The sequence below is a fragment of the Amphibalanus amphitrite genome, unplaced genomic scaffold, assembly GCF_019059575.1.
Source record: "Amphibalanus amphitrite isolate SeventyFive unplaced genomic scaffold, NRLGWU_Aamphi_draft 000595F_arrow, whole genome shotgun sequence".
Taxonomy (NCBI): Eukaryota; Metazoa; Arthropoda; class Thecostraca; order Balanomorpha; family Balanidae; genus Amphibalanus; species Amphibalanus amphitrite.
In genome coordinates, this window is record NW_024882089.1 from 176,599 (window position 1) to 198,118 (window position 21,520).

The 21,520-nt window shown below is 50.7% G+C and overlaps 2 protein-coding genes across 3 annotated transcripts; both read right to left on the reverse strand.

Annotated features, from left to right (window-relative positions):
* Window positions 1–278: 278 nt before the first annotated feature.
* Window positions 279–16,022, reverse strand: LOC122394493 (mitochondrial uncoupling protein 4-like). 2 transcript variants are annotated; one of them, XM_043391390.1, is made up of 9 exons: window positions 15,965–16,022; window positions 14,937–15,084; window positions 14,293–14,357; window positions 6,542–6,726; window positions 6,076–6,198; window positions 3,008–3,205; window positions 2,370–2,462; window positions 1,756–1,965; window positions 279–1,427 (listed from the first exon to the last, which is right to left on the reverse strand). In XM_043391390.1, the coding sequence occupies exons 2-8, from the start codon at window positions 15,031–15,033 to the stop codon at window positions 1,791–1,793; spliced, it is 936 nt and encodes a 311-aa protein (XP_043247325.1). In that variant the 5' UTR covers window positions 15,034–15,084; window positions 15,965–16,022; the 3' UTR covers window positions 279–1,427; window positions 1,756–1,790. The 2 variants fall into 2 exon arrangements, with proteins under 2 accessions (XP_043247325.1, XP_043247324.1); XM_043391389.1 differs by lacking the exon at window positions 15,965–16,022 and adding an exon at window positions 15,321–15,425.
* A 2,126-nt stretch (window positions 16,023–18,148) lies between these two features.
* LOC122394492 (actin, clone 403) lies at window positions 18,149–21,175 on the reverse strand. Its single transcript, XM_043391387.1, has 3 exons — window positions 21,037–21,175; window positions 19,381–19,903; window positions 18,149–19,191 (listed from the first exon to the last, which is right to left on the reverse strand). Exons 2-3 carry the CDS (start codon window positions 19,883–19,885, stop codon window positions 18,566–18,568), a joined length of 1,131 nt encoding a protein of 376 aa, XP_043247322.1. The 5' UTR covers window positions 19,886–19,903; window positions 21,037–21,175; the 3' UTR covers window positions 18,149–18,565.
* Window positions 21,176–21,520: the final 345 nt, after the last annotated feature.

Genomic DNA, 21,520 nt, shown 5'->3' on the forward strand with positions numbered 1-21,520 from the left:
GCGTCCCATGGGCTGAACGGCGAAATCACACGAGACATCGACGGTTATACGTCGGTACGTCGATCTCCCTATCCACCTCCTCGTCTAAGGAAGTACCCCATGGGTGGCTCCGTAAACTTCCCGAGGCTGTGATCGACTGATCGTGAACTGGGTTTTTGAAGCCATGAATGTCATTACCGTGGTGGCATCTGGTCAATAGGTTGGTTGGTGATGGGATTTGTGTCGTGACCATCCAAACATTGATGGATCACCGAATTCAAACCAGATCGAAACGATCGTTCAGCATGCAGTATGCACACATTATATTTCTACCAGAATTCCTTAAAAACTTCATCACAGGCCGAATAACCCTGCCAGAGTTACTGATGGCACATATTTCGCACAAAAACCACGCAGACCGGCAGAAGTCGGTTTAGCTGATCACACTTCCCACAAAATGTGTAGACATTGCTCATTAAGTGTTTACGCACAGGCGACATTTCGCAAAATTCACAACTCAGACGTACAACATGTAATCCCATGGATTTCGACCTTAAAAAACAATGCGCCACGAGTCTCCGGTAGCTACCACAAAGCATGACATAAAACGACATCGCAACATGGGTATTGGCTATCAAACGGTTCACAGAGCAATCACACATCGATGATGCGAATAGTACAATCGTCGTTCCAAAAAGACAGCATCTCAAATGGACCATGCAATCGTGATTTCGGTCCGCTCTTGACACAAATTACAACACTACGAGGTAGGTACATAGATTGTAATTGTAATTGTAGATTGTAACCAACAGCTAAATCAAAACTGGCCGGGCTGAAAATAGTGCGAGACATTGGGATTCGCAGCAAAAATACACCTCAGTATTCATTCAATGCCTCGTGCGGCCCAAATCTCGTTCCAATGAATAATAAGAACTGGCATTTTACATTTGACAACTTGTTTTAAATATGGCAAGCTTTGAAAGACATTACCGAAGCTTCAGGACTTGCATTCAACGTTGACATTAACTGCATACACTTTCCAATGTGGTCCGAGCTCATTATCCAATACACATCCATCAAAGCACACTAATTTCAAACTCGATTGCACCAGCTTCTGAAATACAAACATTGCACAACCACACCACACAACGAGTAAATGACGTTGAGCCACACACACGCCTTTCGAAACTTATCCTAACAATTGCATTGTTGAAGTAGCACAGTCTGGTTTTCACACAAGCTCGATACATATTACATAAATAGTTATTAGGTCCGGTATAAAACGTTCCCCCTAACATTTTATAGTCACTGGCTGGTCAGAAATCTCGGCCAATTGAATATCCACTAACGGTGGGTCCCTGTAATGCTGCAAATCGGCTGAGAGGTCTGTGACGTATGATGGCTGAAGCCATGAGATACTTCTCCGAGTCGGCATTGTTTTAACAGACCTGAAAACAGTGGGAAAGGTCACACAGCGAAAAGCACAAATGGCCGCAAAAGTGAAAAATACTTGCGATGCATCAAAAACGATAAAGCATGCGAATGCGACTCATTACAGGCCGGACAAAACGGCCCAACGCTCCTCCGCTTCTGGTTAAAAGCAGCTTCAACGAAAAACGCTGCAAGTGCGCATCACATAGTATTAGTTCTGATATTCGCCGGTAGAGGGACAGACATGGCCATCGTAAACACCACTGACACCGAGCATTTCGGTAACTGCGACAAAATTTGGCGAGCTCCACCCGATTCCACCACCATCTTACGACTCAAACTCACCATTCTTTCTGCTCCCTCCTCTCTCCCCACCGTCGCTAGAAGCTTTCCGTGCCGGCCAGTTTCCGTAGATTCTCATAGGTAAACCAGAAGGTGAGACTCCAGGGCGCCATGCGTATCCAGCAGGGCAGGAAGCCTTTGTACATGGCCAATAGACCCTCCTCTCGGACCAGACGCACAAAACAATCGATTGAGCTGCGGTATAGCGTTCCCCTGGGGATAGAAGCACATGTGAGACTCCCAGAACCATCTTTATCAATAAAAATCGGCCCAGTGTGCTGGTGGAAGGGACGCAAATGGCAGAGTGCAGAACCATTGAAGGTATGTTCTGGGGGTGACCTTGTATTGGCGGGTGAGATATTAAATCGTTCAAGAAGAAAGCTAAAACACCGATCGATACCATGTCGACTGCCCCCCCCCCCCCCATCCCAAATTCGCACCTTATTCTATTAGAGCGAATCAATCAACTGAAGTAAAAACAGATCAACTCATGCTCTCTATCCGGTAAGTTCCTATCATTTTCTAGACCCGCTACCGTCACCAAAAACACAAACAGAGTGCCTTGAGCCTTCCGCCCCTCCCTTCCCTCCCCTAGTGACCCCTCTCGGAGCGTATACCTGCCACTGGCGTCGGTGGGCTGATTCATAACGCGAGTCTTCACAACGTCGGCAGGAGTGCCCAGAGTGGCCGACACGAGGCCGGAGGCCACACTGTGAGGGACACGCCGGGTCGGGGGTCAGTCACGCTGTATGGAATCGGGCAGAGGCTGTGAGGGGTAGGGGTACGGTCAATCATACTTGACCAACAGTCAACAGCCAAGGGGGAGCTGTAAGGTGTAGAGGACAGGCCGGCCAGTCGTGTCACATAACAGTCAGCACGGTCACGAAGGCTATCCTATGTGACAGAAATGGTGTGCAGAAGTCAGTTTGTGCACTGCACAACACCCTGATGAGAGGGCAGACTAGTCAGGGACTCAGGGAGCATGAGCATAAGCAAGCTTCAGTCACATTATTGTTTGTTTATTGGGGCTTTAGGGCGCGCCGACTACTAAGGCCATTTTGCACCACATTACGCTTAGACGCTACATCCCACAATAATTAAGTGAGATATCATTTCCATTAACATAGATAACATGAATGATTCATGTTATCTATGCCATTAATTATGACCATTCTAATAGCTCCAGACTATTCTAAATAACCTTGTGGTCTCACCTGGACAAAACGCGTGCGACGGGACTATCTCCGGCACCCACCTGGCCAGGAAGTGTGTGACGGGCGTGTCGCCGAGGTTGGTGCCCCGCACCAGGCGCGCCTTCACCGAGTCGTAGGTGGTGAGGTCGCCCAGGTTCACCAGCGCCGAGCGCTGCACGTTCGGCACGCAGCCCTTCCACAGGCCGCGCGCGCCGCCCTCGCGGAGAATCTTACGGAACGCGTGCGCGGCGTTTTTCACTCTGGAATGGGTCGAGAAGTTAGCAATAGAATAGTAAGATGATTGAAGGAATATGAATAAAGCATTGGTCTCAGGTAATTGTCGTCAGCAGGTAATTAATTATTTAGGTGCTTGTAAACACTCAACACCGCAGTTTGACAACGATGTGTTGCCTTGCAAAGTCCTTTTATTGTGTGTATGCGACATTCTTGTCGTGACATTGACGAGCCTAAAATAGATCCGGGAAAGGGTGAATCACGTACAAACGGACATGTGTCTAGGTTGAAAATTCATCGGTCAGTCACCAAGTAACACTCATATTGCCTATACCGTAAACATAGCCATTTTCGACGAGCACTTCCAGAACTAACCCAGTCATGAGCCCGGCACAATGAGTCATAGATACGTCCCAATACCGCGGCGCCGGTCGTCCATAGCCCGCCCAATGTTGACCCGTCTCCAAGCGCACCGACGGCGCTGAGGTCACCCCATCGTCGTCTGCACTCGCACTCATACGTTCACATGAGTCACTGTCGCGTCGAAATTGTCGGAGCCGATACCCCTCGCGTCCCCTCGTCCAGTCACGTCCCCTCGTCTGCGTTCGTCGATAGCTGAGTAACTCCGATGTTCCCCAACCCAAAAAGGACAGGCGGATGAGTCATGGCATTGATTGACAAGAGAGACACCCAACCGCTGGAATGTTGGAGTGAAATGTCCACATGACGGCAAAAAGAGTTGGGATAGAAATAAAACAATTCTACGTAGCTCTTGCAGGTTGGCGGGAAACTTGCAGCGGGTAAAATTTATGTTAGAATTTTGTATTGTTAAATATTTTTATGCGAACTATGAGACTGTGGCTTCTTTATCAAAATGATTTGACAGAATGATGGATATGCCAAATCATCAGCCTAGACATACGCCTACATTTAAAAAGCAGTTACCGCACCTTCAATTTAATACCGCGCTTTCTTTTTACCACAGTCACCCGGTAACGCGCTCGTTTGTTCTATGGGCACCTCCGTTTGTCCTGGATACCGGTGCAGGCAGCCCAGTGGCCCGAATGGCGTGTGATCGGGCTGCCCCAGGTCAGAGGTCAGCGGCGCGATCAACCGCAGCGGGTCAGCCCGGTGACGTTTTGGCACCTGCACGTCCGGTAGGCGGTACTGGAGCCAGTGGCGCCTCACAAGTTGTCGAATTTGTCGGCAGCAAATGGGGCACGCCTTAAATGAGATTAAAGCGGCATTGAATGAAGACTATTATTTATTAATTTTCCCAGTGGAAAGAATGGAACCCTAGAATAGATGAAAAGGTTCTAAACCACTGCTGCTATTCACGAAGACGAATCCAGGATAAGAATAGCCAGGTAGGACTTTCCATCGGCCACAAATGTTGCAGCTGATGTAGCCAGGTCAGCCAGCAGCAAAGAACCGATAAACATGTCGATACCACTCAGCGGAATGTACCATGTAGGCATCATACATGTAATGCAGGGTAATCAGCCATGTATCATTGGCCAAAACATGCGCGACGCGCGTTAGACCAAAAAATACCCACACACGACGCTACCATTGGCACAAACTTTGCCAAATAAAATCCCTTGATGACCAATGCCTCCTAAAATCCCAGTGAATCTCAAATTTCCCTCTATCCGCCGCCGTCGCCGCCACTTCCCTTCCACCACCGTCGCTACAATCGGGGACCGGAAAACCCCGGTGGCAGCAGCTCAGCGTCGGCGGAGCGCCGGATGTCCGGTCCGGGGCCCTCCGTCCGTCGAGGGGCCGGTCGGCTACCTCAGAGACGGTGGTTTGGGCGATATGTGGCGTGGCTAAGACGGGCAGGGATGACCCGCAGTTCCCCCGGTTTAGATAGGGTAGAGGACCACCACAAAAACAAGGCTAAATAACGAGAAAAGAAACCCAGGGACTCGGGACCGTAATGCTAGCATGTCTGATGTCATATTTATTCTGGAACTAAACCAAATAATGTAAAATAATGTATACTTGCAGGCGGTGTGTGCTGTGGGTAGGACTGGCAGGGATGGCCCTGTGGTTTCCAGAGGGTTTAGATAGAGCAGAGAGCGGCCACAAAAATAAGACAAAATAAGTGGAGGCAAAAATCCAGGGACTCGGGAACCAAGATGCTTGAATTTCAGATGTCAGGTTTATTTATACTCGTAGTACGGACACTCAGGACAGACATGAGATGAGCACGACGGTAAGGTGATTTATCACCACGTCGCTCTCTCAAAGGAGTGAATATTACTATTCCTGCATTTCAAGCGATACTATGACGACGGAGTAAGCTATTGTGCCCGAAATGCTAGTCATCCTCAACGCCCACGATTTTCTTCGTTTCGATAAATTTTGTTTAAAATTCATCATATCTTCTGTTGTAGGGCCCGGCCCATCACATTTCCTGTCTCTCCCCTGACCCCCCCCCCACGCTCACGTCCCCTCTGGACCCAAGGGGTGACTCAGGGCGCCCCATAAGACAGAACTATTGATCAGCGATTGGCGCCAGTGACGCTGTTACTGGCTCACATGCAGCCCGGTTTAGTACCGGACTCTGGGGCCTGGGAGCGTGTGGTTCAATAAAACTCAGGGTGGCTCCATTTTATATTGCAGTGAGATATCTATTGGTATTATCATGGAAGTGGCGTCAATGTGATCCATTCGTGGCAAAAACAAAATGTTAAGAATGAATTTACCTACAAAACGGCATAGAGATTTGTTTTCGCTTCAAGCCATTTTCCCGTCAATTGTGGATGTAAAATGAATGATACCTTCTGTCCAGAACCAAATCGCGTTAGATCAACGCAAGTTTGTTGCATCCACCATAAGACCCGCAACTGGGCATCATGAATGATACACATCGTTTCCTCTCTGAACTCACCTGGGTTTGTGACCCTGCAGCCGCCGCCGGCCTTCCATCTGCATCTGAACCTTGACGAGGTCAGCCGGGGAGGCCAGCAGCTGCCCGAGCCCACCGGCCAGCAGACCCGCGCCGGCCGCCTGCCTGCACAGGCCCAGGGTGGGGGGGGGGGGGGGGGAGATTGTTTGATGCGACAGACAAAAACAATAGATCGACAGTAATCAATATCCGTCATTAGTCAACATTAATTCGAGCATAAGCTAAACATTTAAACAATGTTTATGAGTACATATATAGTTAATGCTTACGAACAAACAGACAAATACGAGGAAACCAACAACACAGCGGCAAAGACCATCACCATCGCACAAGCAGGACAGTTAGCACCGATTACATCCTTTCGAGACTCGCCAAAACATAACGTACAAATTAAACAAATCTAGCACTGTGATAAAAGGCTCTCCAGCGCTGACCGTTCCACACTCACCAGACGGGCAGGGGTCGGCCGGGGGGCGCGATCCGATCCCGCAGCCACTCATAGCCATTCATTCGGACCCCCGTGTAGATGAGGTGGCGGTAGATGGCCGGTGTGACGCCCTGCCACAGACGGCGAGCGCCCTCCTCGCGCACTATGCCCGCCGCCGTGCGCAGGAACCCGCGGTATGGCGCCGCCTGGGGATGGAATGGGGGTGAAGGGGTTAGGTTTGGGACAGGGGGGGGGGGGGGCGAAACAGGTCACAAGTGGTAGAGGGAAGTGTCACAGGTTTGAGGGCAAAGGTGATGAGCTAAGTGTTAGATGCCAAGAGTTGACAGATGCTGTAACATATGGAAAAGTAGATGCTAAAAAAACATCCATCAATATGGAAGCAATGGCTTAGGCCTGAAAGTGTTTCCTGTTTGCTTCCAATCATGAATCGCACAGTACACAATAGGCAAATTATGTGTAAAGGGAAAGGACAATTATGTTACTTCAAACATTCTTTGTGTTGTTTCCCTTTGATATCCAGAAATTAGCACAGAGGTTCCAAATAATAACACTCTGTAGTCACAACACTTCTGTACAGTGTACAGTGTATTGCATGCAGTAGAATTTTACAACAGTTTTATGGGAATTGTTGCCGACAAACTGCACTAGGTAGTTGGTGTTGCGGCTCATTTCGGCTCTGATCGTAGCTGCCGGGCCGGGCCGACTCGTGATCCCGGCCGGCGCCGCTCCACGCCGCCGCCGCCCCCATCCCCCTGCCACGCCGCCGGCAGATGGGCCGTCCTCGAGAGAGTTTATGGCAGTGATCGGGTGACGGGACGCTCCTCTCTCCCTGCGACCGTGTTCTACAGCTGCAGTTGTATGAAAGGATGCGCTGTTACCAGAGGGACTGACCCGGGGGATGGGGTGGGCTGGCGTGGCGTCGCACGTGGAACTGTGTCCCCGGCGGGTCGGAGCCGTTAGGCCGACATGTGCCGACCGCGTGGTAGGGTTACCAGGACGCTGTGTAGTCTGTAGCTTCTTTGTTATTTTATCACTTCCGTCGCCATCTGTGTCCTCCCGACCCAGTACATAAACGGGGCGGGAGCAACCCTCGCTCTCACTTCTTTACTTTTCGGCGCCGAGAGAGCACTGCCTCGCTCTCTCTGGCCAACTCTTCTTGTCAGTGATACTGTGTTGTCATCGCCTATTCGCCATCTGCAATACTCACCAGTTCGGAAGAATCTTGTGTTTGTGAATGGTGAAGAGTGGAGTGCAGCGGCGGATAAGAGCACGGGGAGAGTGGCACACAGTCAGTTCGCACAGTCTTCTACTAGGGTTACCCGCGTGCTCCGCAACGCGAAGGGGGGATTTTTTTACCCGTGGGTATTGGGTTGGTCTGTGTCGATTTGGTTGGTAGATATCCATTTCGTTCGATTGCTTTTTGACGGCCAAGCATTTTGTAAGAAAACAAAAAGATACATCGCATCGAGGTGCCCGCGTCGTATTATCATGCGTTCTACTTTAGAATGATTCGAAAACTGGCGTGAAGTCTTTTGAGGGCCATCGATGAATTTCGCTAAAAATGATAATGTAATGGTTTGGAACATTTACATTTTTAAGGATACTGTTGCTAATCATGCAAAAATGAAGAGTGAATATTGGACAGAATTGAATGCTCTATCCAATGGTACCATATTCAATTGCCAAAGGTATCAGGTTATGCAGGAAACCCCGTGTGATTAATAAAGTGGCACAAAATTGACAAACACCATTTTCTCCTGTGATTTGCACCACCTTGATTTGGATCAATCAGCTTTTCACAATTTTTATATGAGAGGCGGTACCTTTCTCTTGCAAATAGGAGTTGATTCAACTCGCTCCATTTAACGGTCACCTAAAAATAAAATTAATTCCAAAATCCCTCAAAAACCGCAATTTTTCAAATAAAAGTGCCCTCTCCGGTGCACGTGGCGCGTGCTATCCTCTGCATTGCACACCATTCAATAGCCCGTTCAATTCTGTACACGATGCTGTTTTCCCCGTGCCGGTCGGACCCCTGGTCACCAAGATATTGCACGGGAACTGGACCCGTGTCGGCCAAAATTAGCCGTTTTCGCCCGATTTCGCACGCCGATTTATACATGTAAAGTCTATGACGCGAATTTGCACTTTTTGAGCACGCGCCACGCGCTCCCTATCAATCCGATCGAGCTGAGACCCCTCAAAGGCACGTCGCGCATCCTTGATCTATAAGTTGTGCAAATTTCACCGGGCTAGGTGCAACGGTCTGGCCTGTAGTCCACGCAAAGCACGACCAAGTCGGGACCTCGGTAACGGACAGACGCACCCTCCTCAAATAGTAATATAGATTTCACGGTGACCGGGTCTACTTATCATTCCTATCTGATTCCTTATTTTCCTAATACCTCTTGCTCTCTGAAAAGAGGGTTCCTTTGTCTCTCTGTAAAGAGGGCTCTATATTTAGGTCTTAACATGCTCTCTGTAAAGAGGGTTCCTTTGTCTCTCTGAAAAGAGAGCTCTGCATACCCTTTTAGGTCTTAACATGCTCTCTGTAAAGAGGGTTCCTTTGTCTCTCTGAAAAGAGGGCTCTGCATACCCTTTTAGGTCTTAACATGCTCTCTGTAAAGAGGGTTCCTTTGTCGCTCTGAAAAGAGTGCTCTTAAACCTTGATCCAAAATTATATCCATTCATATAGCATCCACTTCTTATATTATAAATTCCCAATTTCACCTCATTACCATATCAACCTATATCCTGTCAGGCCCCGGTCGCCACACCAAATGATGCGAGACGTCAACACACACACAGTTATACAGTCCACTGAGTCAAGTTGAAGAACGTCTGCAACATTTTCTGGTCCTCCGGGCCGGATGATCCCGGCCAGAGGTGAGAAGTCAGAGGAAGAGGTCCAGAGGCACAGCCCGCAGTAGCAACCCTCGCCAGTGTTCGTCAAGTGGTATCAACTCGCCCCCTGCAGGATCTAACTGAAGGCTAATGGAAGATTCAAAGGAGGGAGACGACAGAGAGATGATGCTACGGAGCGGCGATGGCGCTGGAGCAGAGAATGGACGTGCTGCTGGAGAATTGGGAGCCCTGACCCCTCAAGACTCAACAGAGGAAAGCAACGGGAAGGCGATGCCGCAGAACAGGGTCGATGGCGGAGCGAAGGAAGGAACAGCCACCGGTGAGCTGAAGACCCTGAAGCTGCAGCGTGGCCGCAAGGCCGCCCTACTCACCCGTGCCTGTAACACGGCTGAGGTACAAATCGATCGCTGTGCAAGTGAAGAAGAACTTAGGAAGCGGCTTGAGTCCCTGAACACGGCCCTGGAAGGCTTCCTGGAGATAAATGGTGATTATGTTGAAAAGGTACAGGAAGTGGGTGAGCTAGAAGAGGCGGAAGAGTATGCCGCCCGGTTGACGGCACGGCACGCCTCAGCAATCAAGGCGATTAAAGAGGCCATCAAGTTGAAGTCCTCAGGCTGCTCAGCGTCCGAGACAGAGGGGAAGCCGATGTCGCTCGCTCCACGGCGAGACGGAAGTAAGGTCAGTGGGTCCCGGGCTTCAAAATGCTCAAAGGCCTCAACAGTGGCAAGGGAGGCTGAAATAACTGCAGAGATGAAGGCCCTCGAGCTGAAGCATCTCAGGGCACGAAAGGAACGAGAAAGGCAGAAGGAAGAGCAAGAGGACATGCTGAAGGAGCAAGAAGACACGCTGAGAAAGGCACGAGAAAGGCAGAGTAGGAAGCAAGAGGACATGCTGGAGGAGAAGGCTATGCAGGAAGAGGTTGAACGAGCGCTTGTGAAGGCACGTCTATGCAAGGCGGCTGAGAGCGATCTCGAATGGGAGAGACGGCACGACTTCGATGGCGAGAACGTCGCTCTGGTTCCCAGGGAGTGCATTGTGGCGGATGGTCCAGTAACGGTCGACCTGCCTCAGCGTAGACCACCGCCACAAGAAGAGCGCCGAACACTGCAACCTGAGCAGCAGACAGCCGCAAACAACGCCGAGCTGCCGAGCAGCAAGAACGAACAGCATCCCGCTAACTGGGTGACAGATGTTCGCTCTGAGCAACAGCCTTTGTTTCATCAACAATCGGCGTTTGTGAAGAGCATCCCACGTCTTACCCTGCCGACGTTCCGAGGAAGCGCTCAAGAGTGGCCACGCTGGATTGGGCTGTTTAAAGCTTTGGTGCATAATCAGCCGTCGTTGTCAGACTCCGAGCGCATGGCACACCTTCAAAACGCGGTGGAGGGACCAGCTGCCCAAGCCATCAACGGCATGCTCTTCAACGGGGAACTCTACCAGGAGGCTCTCAAGACCTTGCAGGAACGCTTCGGCAGAGAGGAAGACATCATACAGGCCCATCTGCGAAAGATCTTCACCTCCACCCCGCCATCTCTCATGGACCTCCCAGCCATGGAGCAATTCTACTCAGTCGTCCACAACACGGTGACAGTTCTTCGCAATCTGGGCTACTCAAGCGACCTAGCGAGCAGCGAAAACCTGAGAAGAGTGGTGGAGAAGCTACCAGTCGAGCTTGGTCGAGAATGGGGCCGAGAAGTGCACAGGCTCCGACCAGTGCGACCCACCCTGGAGGCGTTCAGCTCATGGTTGAAGATAGAAGTCGATGTCCTTAGCCACTCTGGCAGCCAGTTTGTGACAAACGATAGGACAGAAGCAGCCAAGTCCAGGGACGGTGGGACCGCAAGAAAGTCTGCATTCGCGACAGGCATCACTTCTTCGGCAGATCCAGAAACCCGACGGGCATGTGTGGTGTGTGAGGACACGCACAAGCTCCCAGACTGCCCGACGTTCAAGGCCAAAACTACTAAAGCCAAACTGGATATCGTGAGCGCCGAAGGGCTGTGCTTTTCGTGTCTTGGCAAAGGACACTGGAGCCGGAAGTGCAGGATGGCCAGGAGGTGCGGTATCGAGGGCTGCAAGTTCAAGCATCATCCGCTGCTTCATGACAACAAAGGACAAGCGGTAGCCAACAAGCCTCACAAGGAAGAAGGCAGTAGCAACGCACCGTTCGTAGCGGCGTCACTGAACGAAGAGACGGACACCTTGCTTCAGGTAGTTCGGGTCCAAGTCCATGGCATCAGAGGCTCGAAAGAGGTTCTTGCGCTGCTCGATACCGGGGCGCAAACATCCCTCTGCAGTGAAGACGTCCTACGCGACCTGGGGATCGCTGGGCAAAGTCGCCAACTCCGAATTCAGAATGTGGAAGGAAGTGGCGTCCAGAAGCCCTCGCAGTGCGTCTCACTGACCATAAGCGCACTGGACTCTGATAGAAGGAAGAGCGAAATCCAAATCCCGGAAGTGTGGTCCGTTCCAGCTCTCAACGTGACTGCCCCTGTGGTAAAAGGAAGCCAGCTCAAGGGATGTGAACACCTTCACGGACTTGAGTTCCCGCAGTACGACGGTGGGCAAGTGGAACTGCTTATCGGAGCGAACGTCTTAGAAGCGGTCCTGCAAAGAGAGACGCGTGTCGGACGCCCGAATCAACCAGTAGCAGTGAAGACCGACCTCGGATGGGCACTGACAGGATCAGTCTCGGCCACCGTTCCCAGTAGCTTGCGCCAAGTCATGTCCACGAAGCTGCTGCTGACGGAACAGGAGGACGAGCGGTCTGCTGCTGTCAGTCAAGGGCAGTCTACCGAGCCTTTCGGGACTGTGCGCTGCCAGACTAAACCCAGGTCAAAGGAGGGAGTAAGAGTGATCAAACCGTTGGAAGAAAAGCACAATCAGAAGTCAAGGACGATATAAAACCGGTTTGCTGGGGGCTCGATCGTCACCAGGCATCGCCAACTATGTCCTCAAAGAAACGCCCCAAGAGCACTGGAATGAAGGATGGACAGCGCCTCCGAGAGAACCCGAGCAGATCCAGCAAAGTTTCTGCATGGATGACTTCTTGCTGTATGACGCGGATGTGGATACCGCCAAGCAGCTGAAGCAAGAAGCCATCCGAGCCCTCTCTGATGGGGGATTCAAACTGACTAAATGGAAGAGCAGCCGGCACGAAGCTCTGGAAGGCACTTCGACCAGCGATCTGGCCTCCGCCTGGGTGCGCCGACGGCTGCAGCGGAGGAAACCTCAGGAGTCGTCTGGAAAGAGAACCTTCAGCGGCACCAGACGGCATGTCCCAGAAAAGATGAACACGGCCGATGACTGCTCGAGGGGACTGGCTGCCTCCGAACTCACGTCCGAGAGCCGGTGGTTGAGCGGCCCAGCGTTCCTGAGCGACGACGAAGAAAACTGGCCGGCGCAAGCGCCACCACCACCGCTGACGGACGACATGGAGGAGGTGAAGTCAAACATCCTGGCCAGCGTAGTGAAGGGCGGCGACCAGCCGGAACGTCTTCAAGGAGTGGACTACTGCCGCTGTCGCCGTAGAGCAGTGACGGCGGTGTGATGAGATGCAGTTAGTGGATGTGCCGGAACGTTTGTCGTCTCCTGGGTATGTGTGTTTAGAATGCATATCTAAACACAGGGGGGAGTGATGTTGCCGACAAACTGCACTAGGTAGTTGGTGTTGCGGCTCATTTCGGCTCTGATCGTAGCTGCCGGGCCGGGCCGACTCGTGATCCCGGCCGGCGCCGCTCCACGCCGCCGCCGCCCCCATCCCCCTGCCACGCCGCCGGCAGATGGGCCGTCCTCGAGAGAGTTTATGGCAGTGATCGGGTGACGGGACGCTCCTCTCTCCCTGCGACCGTGTTCTACAGCTGCAGTTGTATGAAAGGATGCGCTGTTACCGGAGGGACTGACCCGGGGGATGGGGTGAGCTGGCGTGGCGTCGCACGTGGAACTGTGTCCCCGGCGGGTCGGAGCCGTTAGGCCGACATGTGCCGACCGCGTGGTAGGGTTACCAGGACGCTGTGTAGTCTGTAGCTTCTTTGTTATTTTATCACTTCCGTCGCCATCTGTGTCCTCCCGACCCAGTACATAAACGGGGCGGGAGCAACCCTCGCTCTCACTTCTTTACTTTTCGGCGCCGAGAGAGCACTGCCTCGCTCTCTCTGGCCAACTCTTCTTGTCAGTGATACTGTGTTGTCATCGCCTATTCGCCATCTGCAATACTCACCAGTTCGGAAGAATCTTGTGTTTGTGAATGGTGAAGAGTGGAGTGCAGCGGCGGATAAGAGCACGGGGAGAGTGGCACACAGTCAGTTCGCACAGTCTTCTATTTCACGGTGACCGGGTCTACTTATCATTCCTATCTGATTCCTTATTTTCCTAATACCTCTTGCTCTCTGAAAAGAGGGTTCCTTTGTCTCTCTGTAAAGAGGGCTCTATATTTAGGTCTTAACATGCTCTCTGTAAAGAGGGTTCCTTTGTCTCTCTGAAAAGAGAGCTCTGCATACCCTTTTAGGTCTTAACATGCTCTCTGTAAAGAGGGTTCCTTTGTCTCTCTGAAAAGAGGGCTCTGCATACCCTTTTAGGTCTTAACATGCTCTCTGTAAAGAGGGTTCCTTTGTCGCTCTGAAAAGAGTGCTCTTAAACCTTGATCCAAAATTATATCCATTCATATAGCATCCACTTCTTATATTATAAATTCCCAATTTCACCTCATTACCATATCAACCTATATCCTGTCAGGCCCCGGTCGCCACACCAAATGATGCGAGACGTCAACACACACACAGTTATACAGTCCACTGAGTCAAGTTGAAGAACGTCTGCAACAGGAATATTATATTCTGGCAATGTGAGTAATGGCTCTGACAATATCTTGGCACAGGGCAGCTTACCTTTCCCTGAGCTGCCTCTCCCTGGATTTGAAGGCGGGTCTTGGTGAGATCCAGGGGATACGTAACTGTTGAAAACAAAGCAAAGGAACTAAGAAAACACTCAATAAATACTGACAAGCTAGACAATCATGGATTATGTTTAATGCAACCAATGCAATAACCATAAAACTTAAAGTCATGCACTGACAACAAAATGAGCAAAATATACACAAAATATTCAAATAATTACAACAGGAACCAACCAACCAGAGAAAACTGAGTGATAAATGCATGCTCAAAGCCAGGGCTGCGGAGTCGATGGATTTTCGGCGACTCCGACTCCGACTCCGACTCCGGCTTTCAAAAACCAGCTCCGACTCCGACTCCGACTCCGGGCAGAATTGTCGACTCCGACCGACTCCAACTCCCGACTCCGACTCCGCAGGCCTAGCAGGGCTGGGGAGTCGACAGATTTTCGGTGACTCCGACTCCGACTCCGGCTCGGGTTTCTAAAATCGACTCCGACTCCGATTCCGGTCACAACTGTCGACTCCGACCGACTCCGACTCCGACTCCGCAGCCCTGCTCAAAGCATACACATCTAATACTTTATAAAACAAATCTCTGATTGTAATTTCAGAACTCGACAGGAGCTGGAGCCTCACCCAGTTCAGCACATGTTGCCGAGCAGCAGGAAAGGATGTATTTGAACCATACTTTCTGAGCTATGTCAGATGTCAAGTTATGTGTCTTGTCCTTCATATTTGTTTGGTTATATCTGGAACAAGTGCTTAAAAAAGCACAGGTTTAACCCTGAAATCAGAAAGGCAAATTATTGTCATGGCATGAGAAAATACATCTGCATGCATTGTGACAAATTACAGTTTACACCATCAAGCCATTAAAGTCTGAGTAAAAATAACCGCTGGTTCAGAACACATAAGCATGCAGATGCATTTTTCAGCACGTTCGATAGTACCTACTGCATTTGTTTGTAAAAGGAAAATATTTGGGCTCAAAACTATTTAGGGCATTTTACCAACACCAACCTTCTCGTGTGAGTCACATGAAGACTAAGAAAACGCAATCGTCTAGGTTCGATGCATGCAGTATAACTTATTTCAATAACTAGTGCATATTTATCACAAAATTCATTAAAGGGACTATCCCACCTTCTAAAATGTTGTTAAAACCAGTTAAATTGTGTCCGACTTAATAAATTGGATGACCAGGAACACGGTTCTGGCATTTATTTTTCATTAAACATCTTAGGCTTCCCATATTCCAAACACAAACTTTCAAATATGTGACATCACAGCCCAAAATTACCTCCTTCCCCAGGCCACATTACTGTCATAAAGCTGATTCTTTTTACTCTGTAGGCAGCACAACAAAGTTCAGACCAAGTTTTAAGCGATTGTTCAACGAACAAACCCATTTAAATCAGAATGACTAAACGAGGTGACGTCACACTAACGGTCGCTCCATGTTGAAGATAGGGCCTTGTACAAGGCCCATTTTCAAATGAAGGGAACGAATTTCTTCAACACCAAGAGGCCGCGGGGGTTGCAACCTAGATAGATAGTGGTTTCTGAACCTCGCCGCAAACTTGGCTATCTCAACTCAAACCCCATGTTAAAGGTGGGATAGTCCCTTTAATATATAAAACAAAATCGGCTATATATACACTTACTGCAATGCACATAATAATTCAAATTGGAAACCATTGAACTCTATGGAAACCGACCAGGCGCCGGCCGCACCGCAAATGTTTCAAACGCGGCATTTCTGTATGGCTATGCTGCTACCAAATGGGTACCAAATAGAGGGAAGTAGAAAATAATCTAATCGGAAAGGTATCCCTTGACGTGTTATCCCGAGCAGTAAAGGTTAGGAATCTTGGCTATCCCTTAGAGAAATGGGGATGCTCTCTTCTACGGGCTGAAAAATATCCAATCTAGCAAAAGCTGAATCATTGATCAAGCTATTCCTCAGCCACTATGCCCTTACATTGCGCTCAAATCTCGTCCTTTCCAAGAATCATGTTATGAGGTACAGAGCCATGTCATAAGCCATGCATCAGTAACAGCGGGACACCTTCAGGAGAGGGGGGGGGGGAGGGAGGCACTGCCCACTTTTGGTCCCCTTCTTTCCATGCAACGCCCAAAGGGATAATGTTAAAATGCCAAAATCAACGGGGGGCACGGTGCCCCGGTGCCCCCCCCCCCCCCCCACCGTTCCACCGCCTATGCAGCATGCATGCTATGAAATTAATGTTCGCAATTACGTAGAACCTACAGCATCGGTGTTCATGTGTGTTTTGATATGTAGACACAGAAGTAAAGCGCCAGGTCAGGTCAGCCAACAGACCTGTCTTTCGGTTTCCCGCTTACCGGCCAGCTATGCAACTTCTTCGGCGGGGTGTAAGTACACACCTACCCTACGGCTAATGCTGGAAACATTTGTCATTAGATTTGCTCGATGCATGTCCTAAACTGGCCCGAAATGGCCTAAAACTACTACTTGTAAACATCAGTTTCCTTCCCATTCCTGCAACGTAGAAGCAGTAGCACTTCATGCATTCGGGTAACCCTGATCTCTAGGCCCACTTATATTAACCCGCGCCCCAGTGGCGGTCTCAGCCAACTTCGCCCTAGTGGGGGGGGGGCATATGTTACCACCCACCTCTAACTCAAAAACTAAGAGGGATAGAAAGACGCGGTAAAAAGCAGTCGATAGCCCTCAATGCGTACGTTTGAAAGTATTTCGGTCATTTTTCACCTTTGAGCAATATTGGGGTCACCAGAGGTCATCAAAGGTCAAAATTTGCCAATTGTCATTATATTTTTCAGAAAACATGCCGCTATCTCAAAAACTATGGTAGCTAGAAAAACGCATGAAACAGCAAACGATAGCTTTTGAGCTCTTCTTTTGAAAAGGTCATTATCAATATTGACCTCAGGTCAACGGTTTAGCCTCCAGAGGGCAAAAACTCCAAAAATAGCTGTTTTTACGAAAAGTGTTTTTCGACAATAACTTTTGACTACAAAAAGCCACGGCATTTCTATTGCCAGAATCGTGTTCCCCTTGCCGAGACGCGTCGAATGAACTATAATTTGACCTTGAAAGGTCAACTTGAAAATTTGACCTCAGGTCAAGGTCATGACCTGACCGAAAAAGGTCATGTTGCATATCAGTCGATGCGTCTCAACAAGACAAACACAATGAGACCATCCCCAGCGTTCTATCTCTTTCCAATCGCGAGTTATTGGCAAAAAACTGTTTGTAGCCTCAAGTGACCTCAGATGACCTGTCTAGAGGCTATCAGCAAAAATGACACCTTGGTCATCACGAGTGGACTAAATCATTGTGATTCTGAAATATTTGGACTGTTCCCATGCGTACACACGGATCTAGAGGCATTTTCATTTTTCTCCATTGCCTTATAATGGTAAGGTCACGCCACTGACCTGACCTTAGGTCACGGATATGAAAAATCTGAGATATACAAATTGTAGGCGCCCATAACATCATGCAATCCACCAAGTTTGATACCTTTCTGACAACCACTGCAGGCTGGACATGATTGCAAACTTTTTTTTAGGCTTGGTCAATTAACTTGACCTGGTGACCTGACCTGACATGACCTGGGGTAAAAAATTTCACACATTGTCCAAAATTGATGTACAAAAAGCTACCCCAAGCGGCGCGGCGCTACGCGCCGCGCTTTTTTATTTACACGCGAAAAACGCGACAGGGTGGTAACATATGCCCCCCCCCACTGGGGCGAAGGTTAAGTGTTCATTATCGAATTAGGTTCTGTCTTCCATAACGAGCTTCTCCGTAGTTTTCACTGTATCACTCAAAAGGCGGCTGATACGGCGTATTTGTTTGTATTACAAAGACTTCATTGGCCATCTCATTTGGGGCCAACTCAGCGCAAAACATCCGAACAACGTCCACGTCCAGCTTTGTCGATGGAAAGAAATACGTCTCGACTTGGCAGCTGGCACTCCCATACGTGGCATGAGGAATCACTCAGACCTAGGCTAGTCAGAAGCTGGGATAGATCTGAAGTAAGGCATTTACAACATAAATAACACAGTCAAACGGCCCCTGGGGTGCACCGCTCTGGCAAGCAGGTCAGGAGGCCCGCCTAGCGGGAATGCGCCCAATAACTCGGAATGCTCATTCGGTCATCACGGATGGGATGCAGCTCTTGGAATATATCGCGCTCACAATAAAAATAAGAACCATCCACATGCAAGTAATCTCAGACACACCAGACACAAACTTAGAAGCATTTGCGGTGGACAATGGAGGGGCCAGACTCGTCGTACTCCTGCTTGGAGATCCACATCTGCTGGAAGGTGGACAGCGAGGCCAGGATCGAGCCGCCGATCCAGACAGAGTACTTCCTCTCCGGCGGGGCGATGATCTTGATCTTCATGGTGCTGGGCGCCAGGGCGGTGATCTCCTTCTGCATGCGGTCGGCGATGCCCGGGTACATGGTGCTGCCGCCCGACAGCACCGTGTTGGCGTACAGGTCCTTACGGATGTCCACGTCGCACTTCATGATGCTGTTGTAGGTGGTCTCGTGGATGCCGCACGACTCCATGCCCAGGAAGGACGGCTGGAACAGCGCCTCGGGGCAGCGGAAGCGCTCGTTGCCGATGGTGATGACCTGGCCGTCGGGCAGCTCGTAGCTCTTCTCCAGGCTGCTCGAGCTGGCCGCGGTGGCCATCTCCTGCTCGAAGTCGAGCGCCACGTAGCAGAGCTTCTCCTTGATGTCGCGCACGATTTCGCGCTCGGCGGTGGTGGTGAAGCTGTAACCGCGCTCGGTGAGGATCTTCATCAGGTAGTCGGTCAGGTCCCGGCCGGCCAGGTCCAGACGCAGGATGGCGTGAGGCAAAGCGTAACCTGAGAACGAACGAGAAAATCGTAAGCATCGCATTTGGGTGAGCAGTTCGGACATGGCACAGCAAGGCATTGATATAAAGGACTACGGAGTGAATTGACGCTTCAGGACCTTGCGGCTTATTAGATAAGTTCATGATCGTTGTTCAAAAGCTGGGCGAAGTCTAAATGAACTCGTGTCGTGCTACTCACCCTCGTAGATGGGGACGGTGTGCGAGACGCCGTCGCCGGAGTCGAGCACGATGCCGGTGGTGCGGCCGGAGGCGTACAGCGACAGCACCGCCTGGATGGCCACGTACATGGCGGGCGTGTTGAACGTCTCGAACATGATCTGGGTCATCTTCTCGCGGTTGGCCTTGGGGTTGAGCGGCGCCTCGGTCAGCAGCACCGGGTGCTCCTCGGGCGCGACACGCAGCTCGTTGTAGAAGGTGTGATGCCAGATCTTCTCCATGTCGTCCCAGTTGGTGACGATGCCGTGCTCGATCGGGTACTTGAGGGTGAGGATACCACGCTTGGACTGGGCCTCGTCGCCGACGTACGAGTCCTTCTGTCCCATGCCGACCATAACGCCCTGGTGGCGGGGCCGGCCGACGATCGACGGGAAGACGGCACGCGGAGCGTCGTCTCCGGCGAAACCGGCCTTGCACATGCCGGAGCCATTGTCCACGACCAGAGCGGCAACCTCGTCGTCACACATGTTGGCTGAGATAAGTTACTGAAAAGGACAGACAGGAAACCGTTAGTCTCGGGCACTTGATGTCACGCATCACGTCAAGTCCACCAGTCTGAGCCACATATCCACGTATCTCTACATTCTACCCGATAATCACCGGTAGCACCACGGGGCCCCATGGCTCACCGCCCTTCCCATGAACCCCACCCGCGGCGCCGGTTCAAATTCCCGGCACAGCCGCCCCCGCAGCCGCCGGCTGGCCGGCACATTCCGGGCTCTGTTCAAGGTCGGTGGCCCCTCGCCGTCCTGAATCACCGAGTGGCCGCCGCCGCTGCCGCCGCCGAGCCGCGCCTTATATGGGCATGAAAGCGGCGCTCGCCGGCCGGCCGGCCGGCAGAAGGAAATCGATGGGGTCGACGCCCACCGACCGGCGAGACGCGCGGCGGACCCACAGTGCCATGATGCCGTGTCTTAGGGAGAGATAAGTGCGAGTACAGCAACATAAGGGTATAGCTAAGACAATTACCGAGCTGTTAAAATGCGGGCGGTAAGATTTGAAGACACCCGGCCTATGGCGCCCCAGGGATAGCAATGTCGCACAAGAAGCGAACACCGCCCGCGAATGAATTGAACGGGAGATGAGCGATATCACTAATTTGCATGGAATGACAATACGTTGGGTTTTGACTGAAACTTTTCGCACACTGCCCAATTAGACTACTTGAAGTCCTCAGAGACGAATGTGGCGCACATCTTTTTCAACTCAAGCAGCTCAAGTTAACTATACTGAATGGTGAGGCAAGATGTTTTCGTGGATCAGTGGCATGTCAAAGTTTCGATTGCCATCATTCCCACCGCCACGTCCCTTTAGTGACCAGCTACAGCTTAGTGCCCGCACCTTCTATCCGCTTTAGATAGACGTGACCGGTCGCCGGTTACGAGCAAAAACTCGAATAGTACTTTAACTCAAACGCAACCAATGTGCTAGAATGAAGATACAGGTTTAGGGCAGCCATTTGACACAAAATTATGTTGAAACATTGCAAAAATCGCAAAATACGAGCGAACGTTTTAACCCAGCTCGAGCCAGCCCCCGGAGAAACGCAATCGCAAAAGGAGAAGTCGGGACACACAGCAGCAACAGACCCAACATCACTATAGGTAAGCTCACTTACCGAATAAATATCACAGACTAGAATCGAGCACCGCACTGTCCACCGTTCCACACAGAAGTGAGCACCGGAAAGAATTTTCTCTTGGCTTTACCGGCGCACCGAGCGACTATCTGGGCCGACGCCGGCCGGCCGCCGTCAGCCAATCAGAACACAGATGACCATATATGGTCATCAATGAAACAGCGCAGCCGACGGCGGCGCGGTCACGTGACCGGCGGGTCCGCCGCCGCTGCTGCCGCCGCCCCGCGACGGTTGAGCCGGGTACTGGTCGTGCTGAGTCGCAAAAAAAAAAATGAAATCGAAATTGTTGAGCAGCAGGACCCAGCGAGCGACACTCTGTCTGGTTTTGTCTAGTTTGACGACGGCGCTCTGGCGAGCGCGAGATGACGTCATAGTCATGTGATCGTGATTGGTCTCTTAATGACAGATATTCCTAATTCTGGGCAATTAGGGATTTTCTCGGTACAAAAGACGATTGATCGTG

Bases quoted from the DNA above. Each gene is read 5' to 3' on its own strand.
- LOC122394492 (XM_043391387.1), bottom strand. From the start codon at position 19,885: ATGTGTGACGACGAGGTTGCCGCTCTGGTCGTGGACAATGGCTCCGGC. The intron at 19,192-19,380 runs GTGAGTAGCACG...GTTCGTTCTCAG, and splicing joins CACCGTCCCCATCTACGAGG to GTTACGCTTTGCCTCACGCC.
- LOC122394493 (XM_043391390.1), bottom strand. From the start codon at position 15,033: ATGAAGGACAAGACACATAACTTGACATCTGACATAGCTCAGAAAGTA. The intron at 6,727-14,292 runs GTAAGCTGCCCT...TTCCATCCCCAG, and splicing joins GAGAGGCAGCTCAGGGAAAG to GCGGCGCCATACCGCGGGTT. The intron at 3,206-6,075 runs GTGAGTTCAGAG...GACCCATTCCAG, and splicing joins CTGCAGGGTCACAAACCCAG to AGTGAAAAACGCCGCGCACG.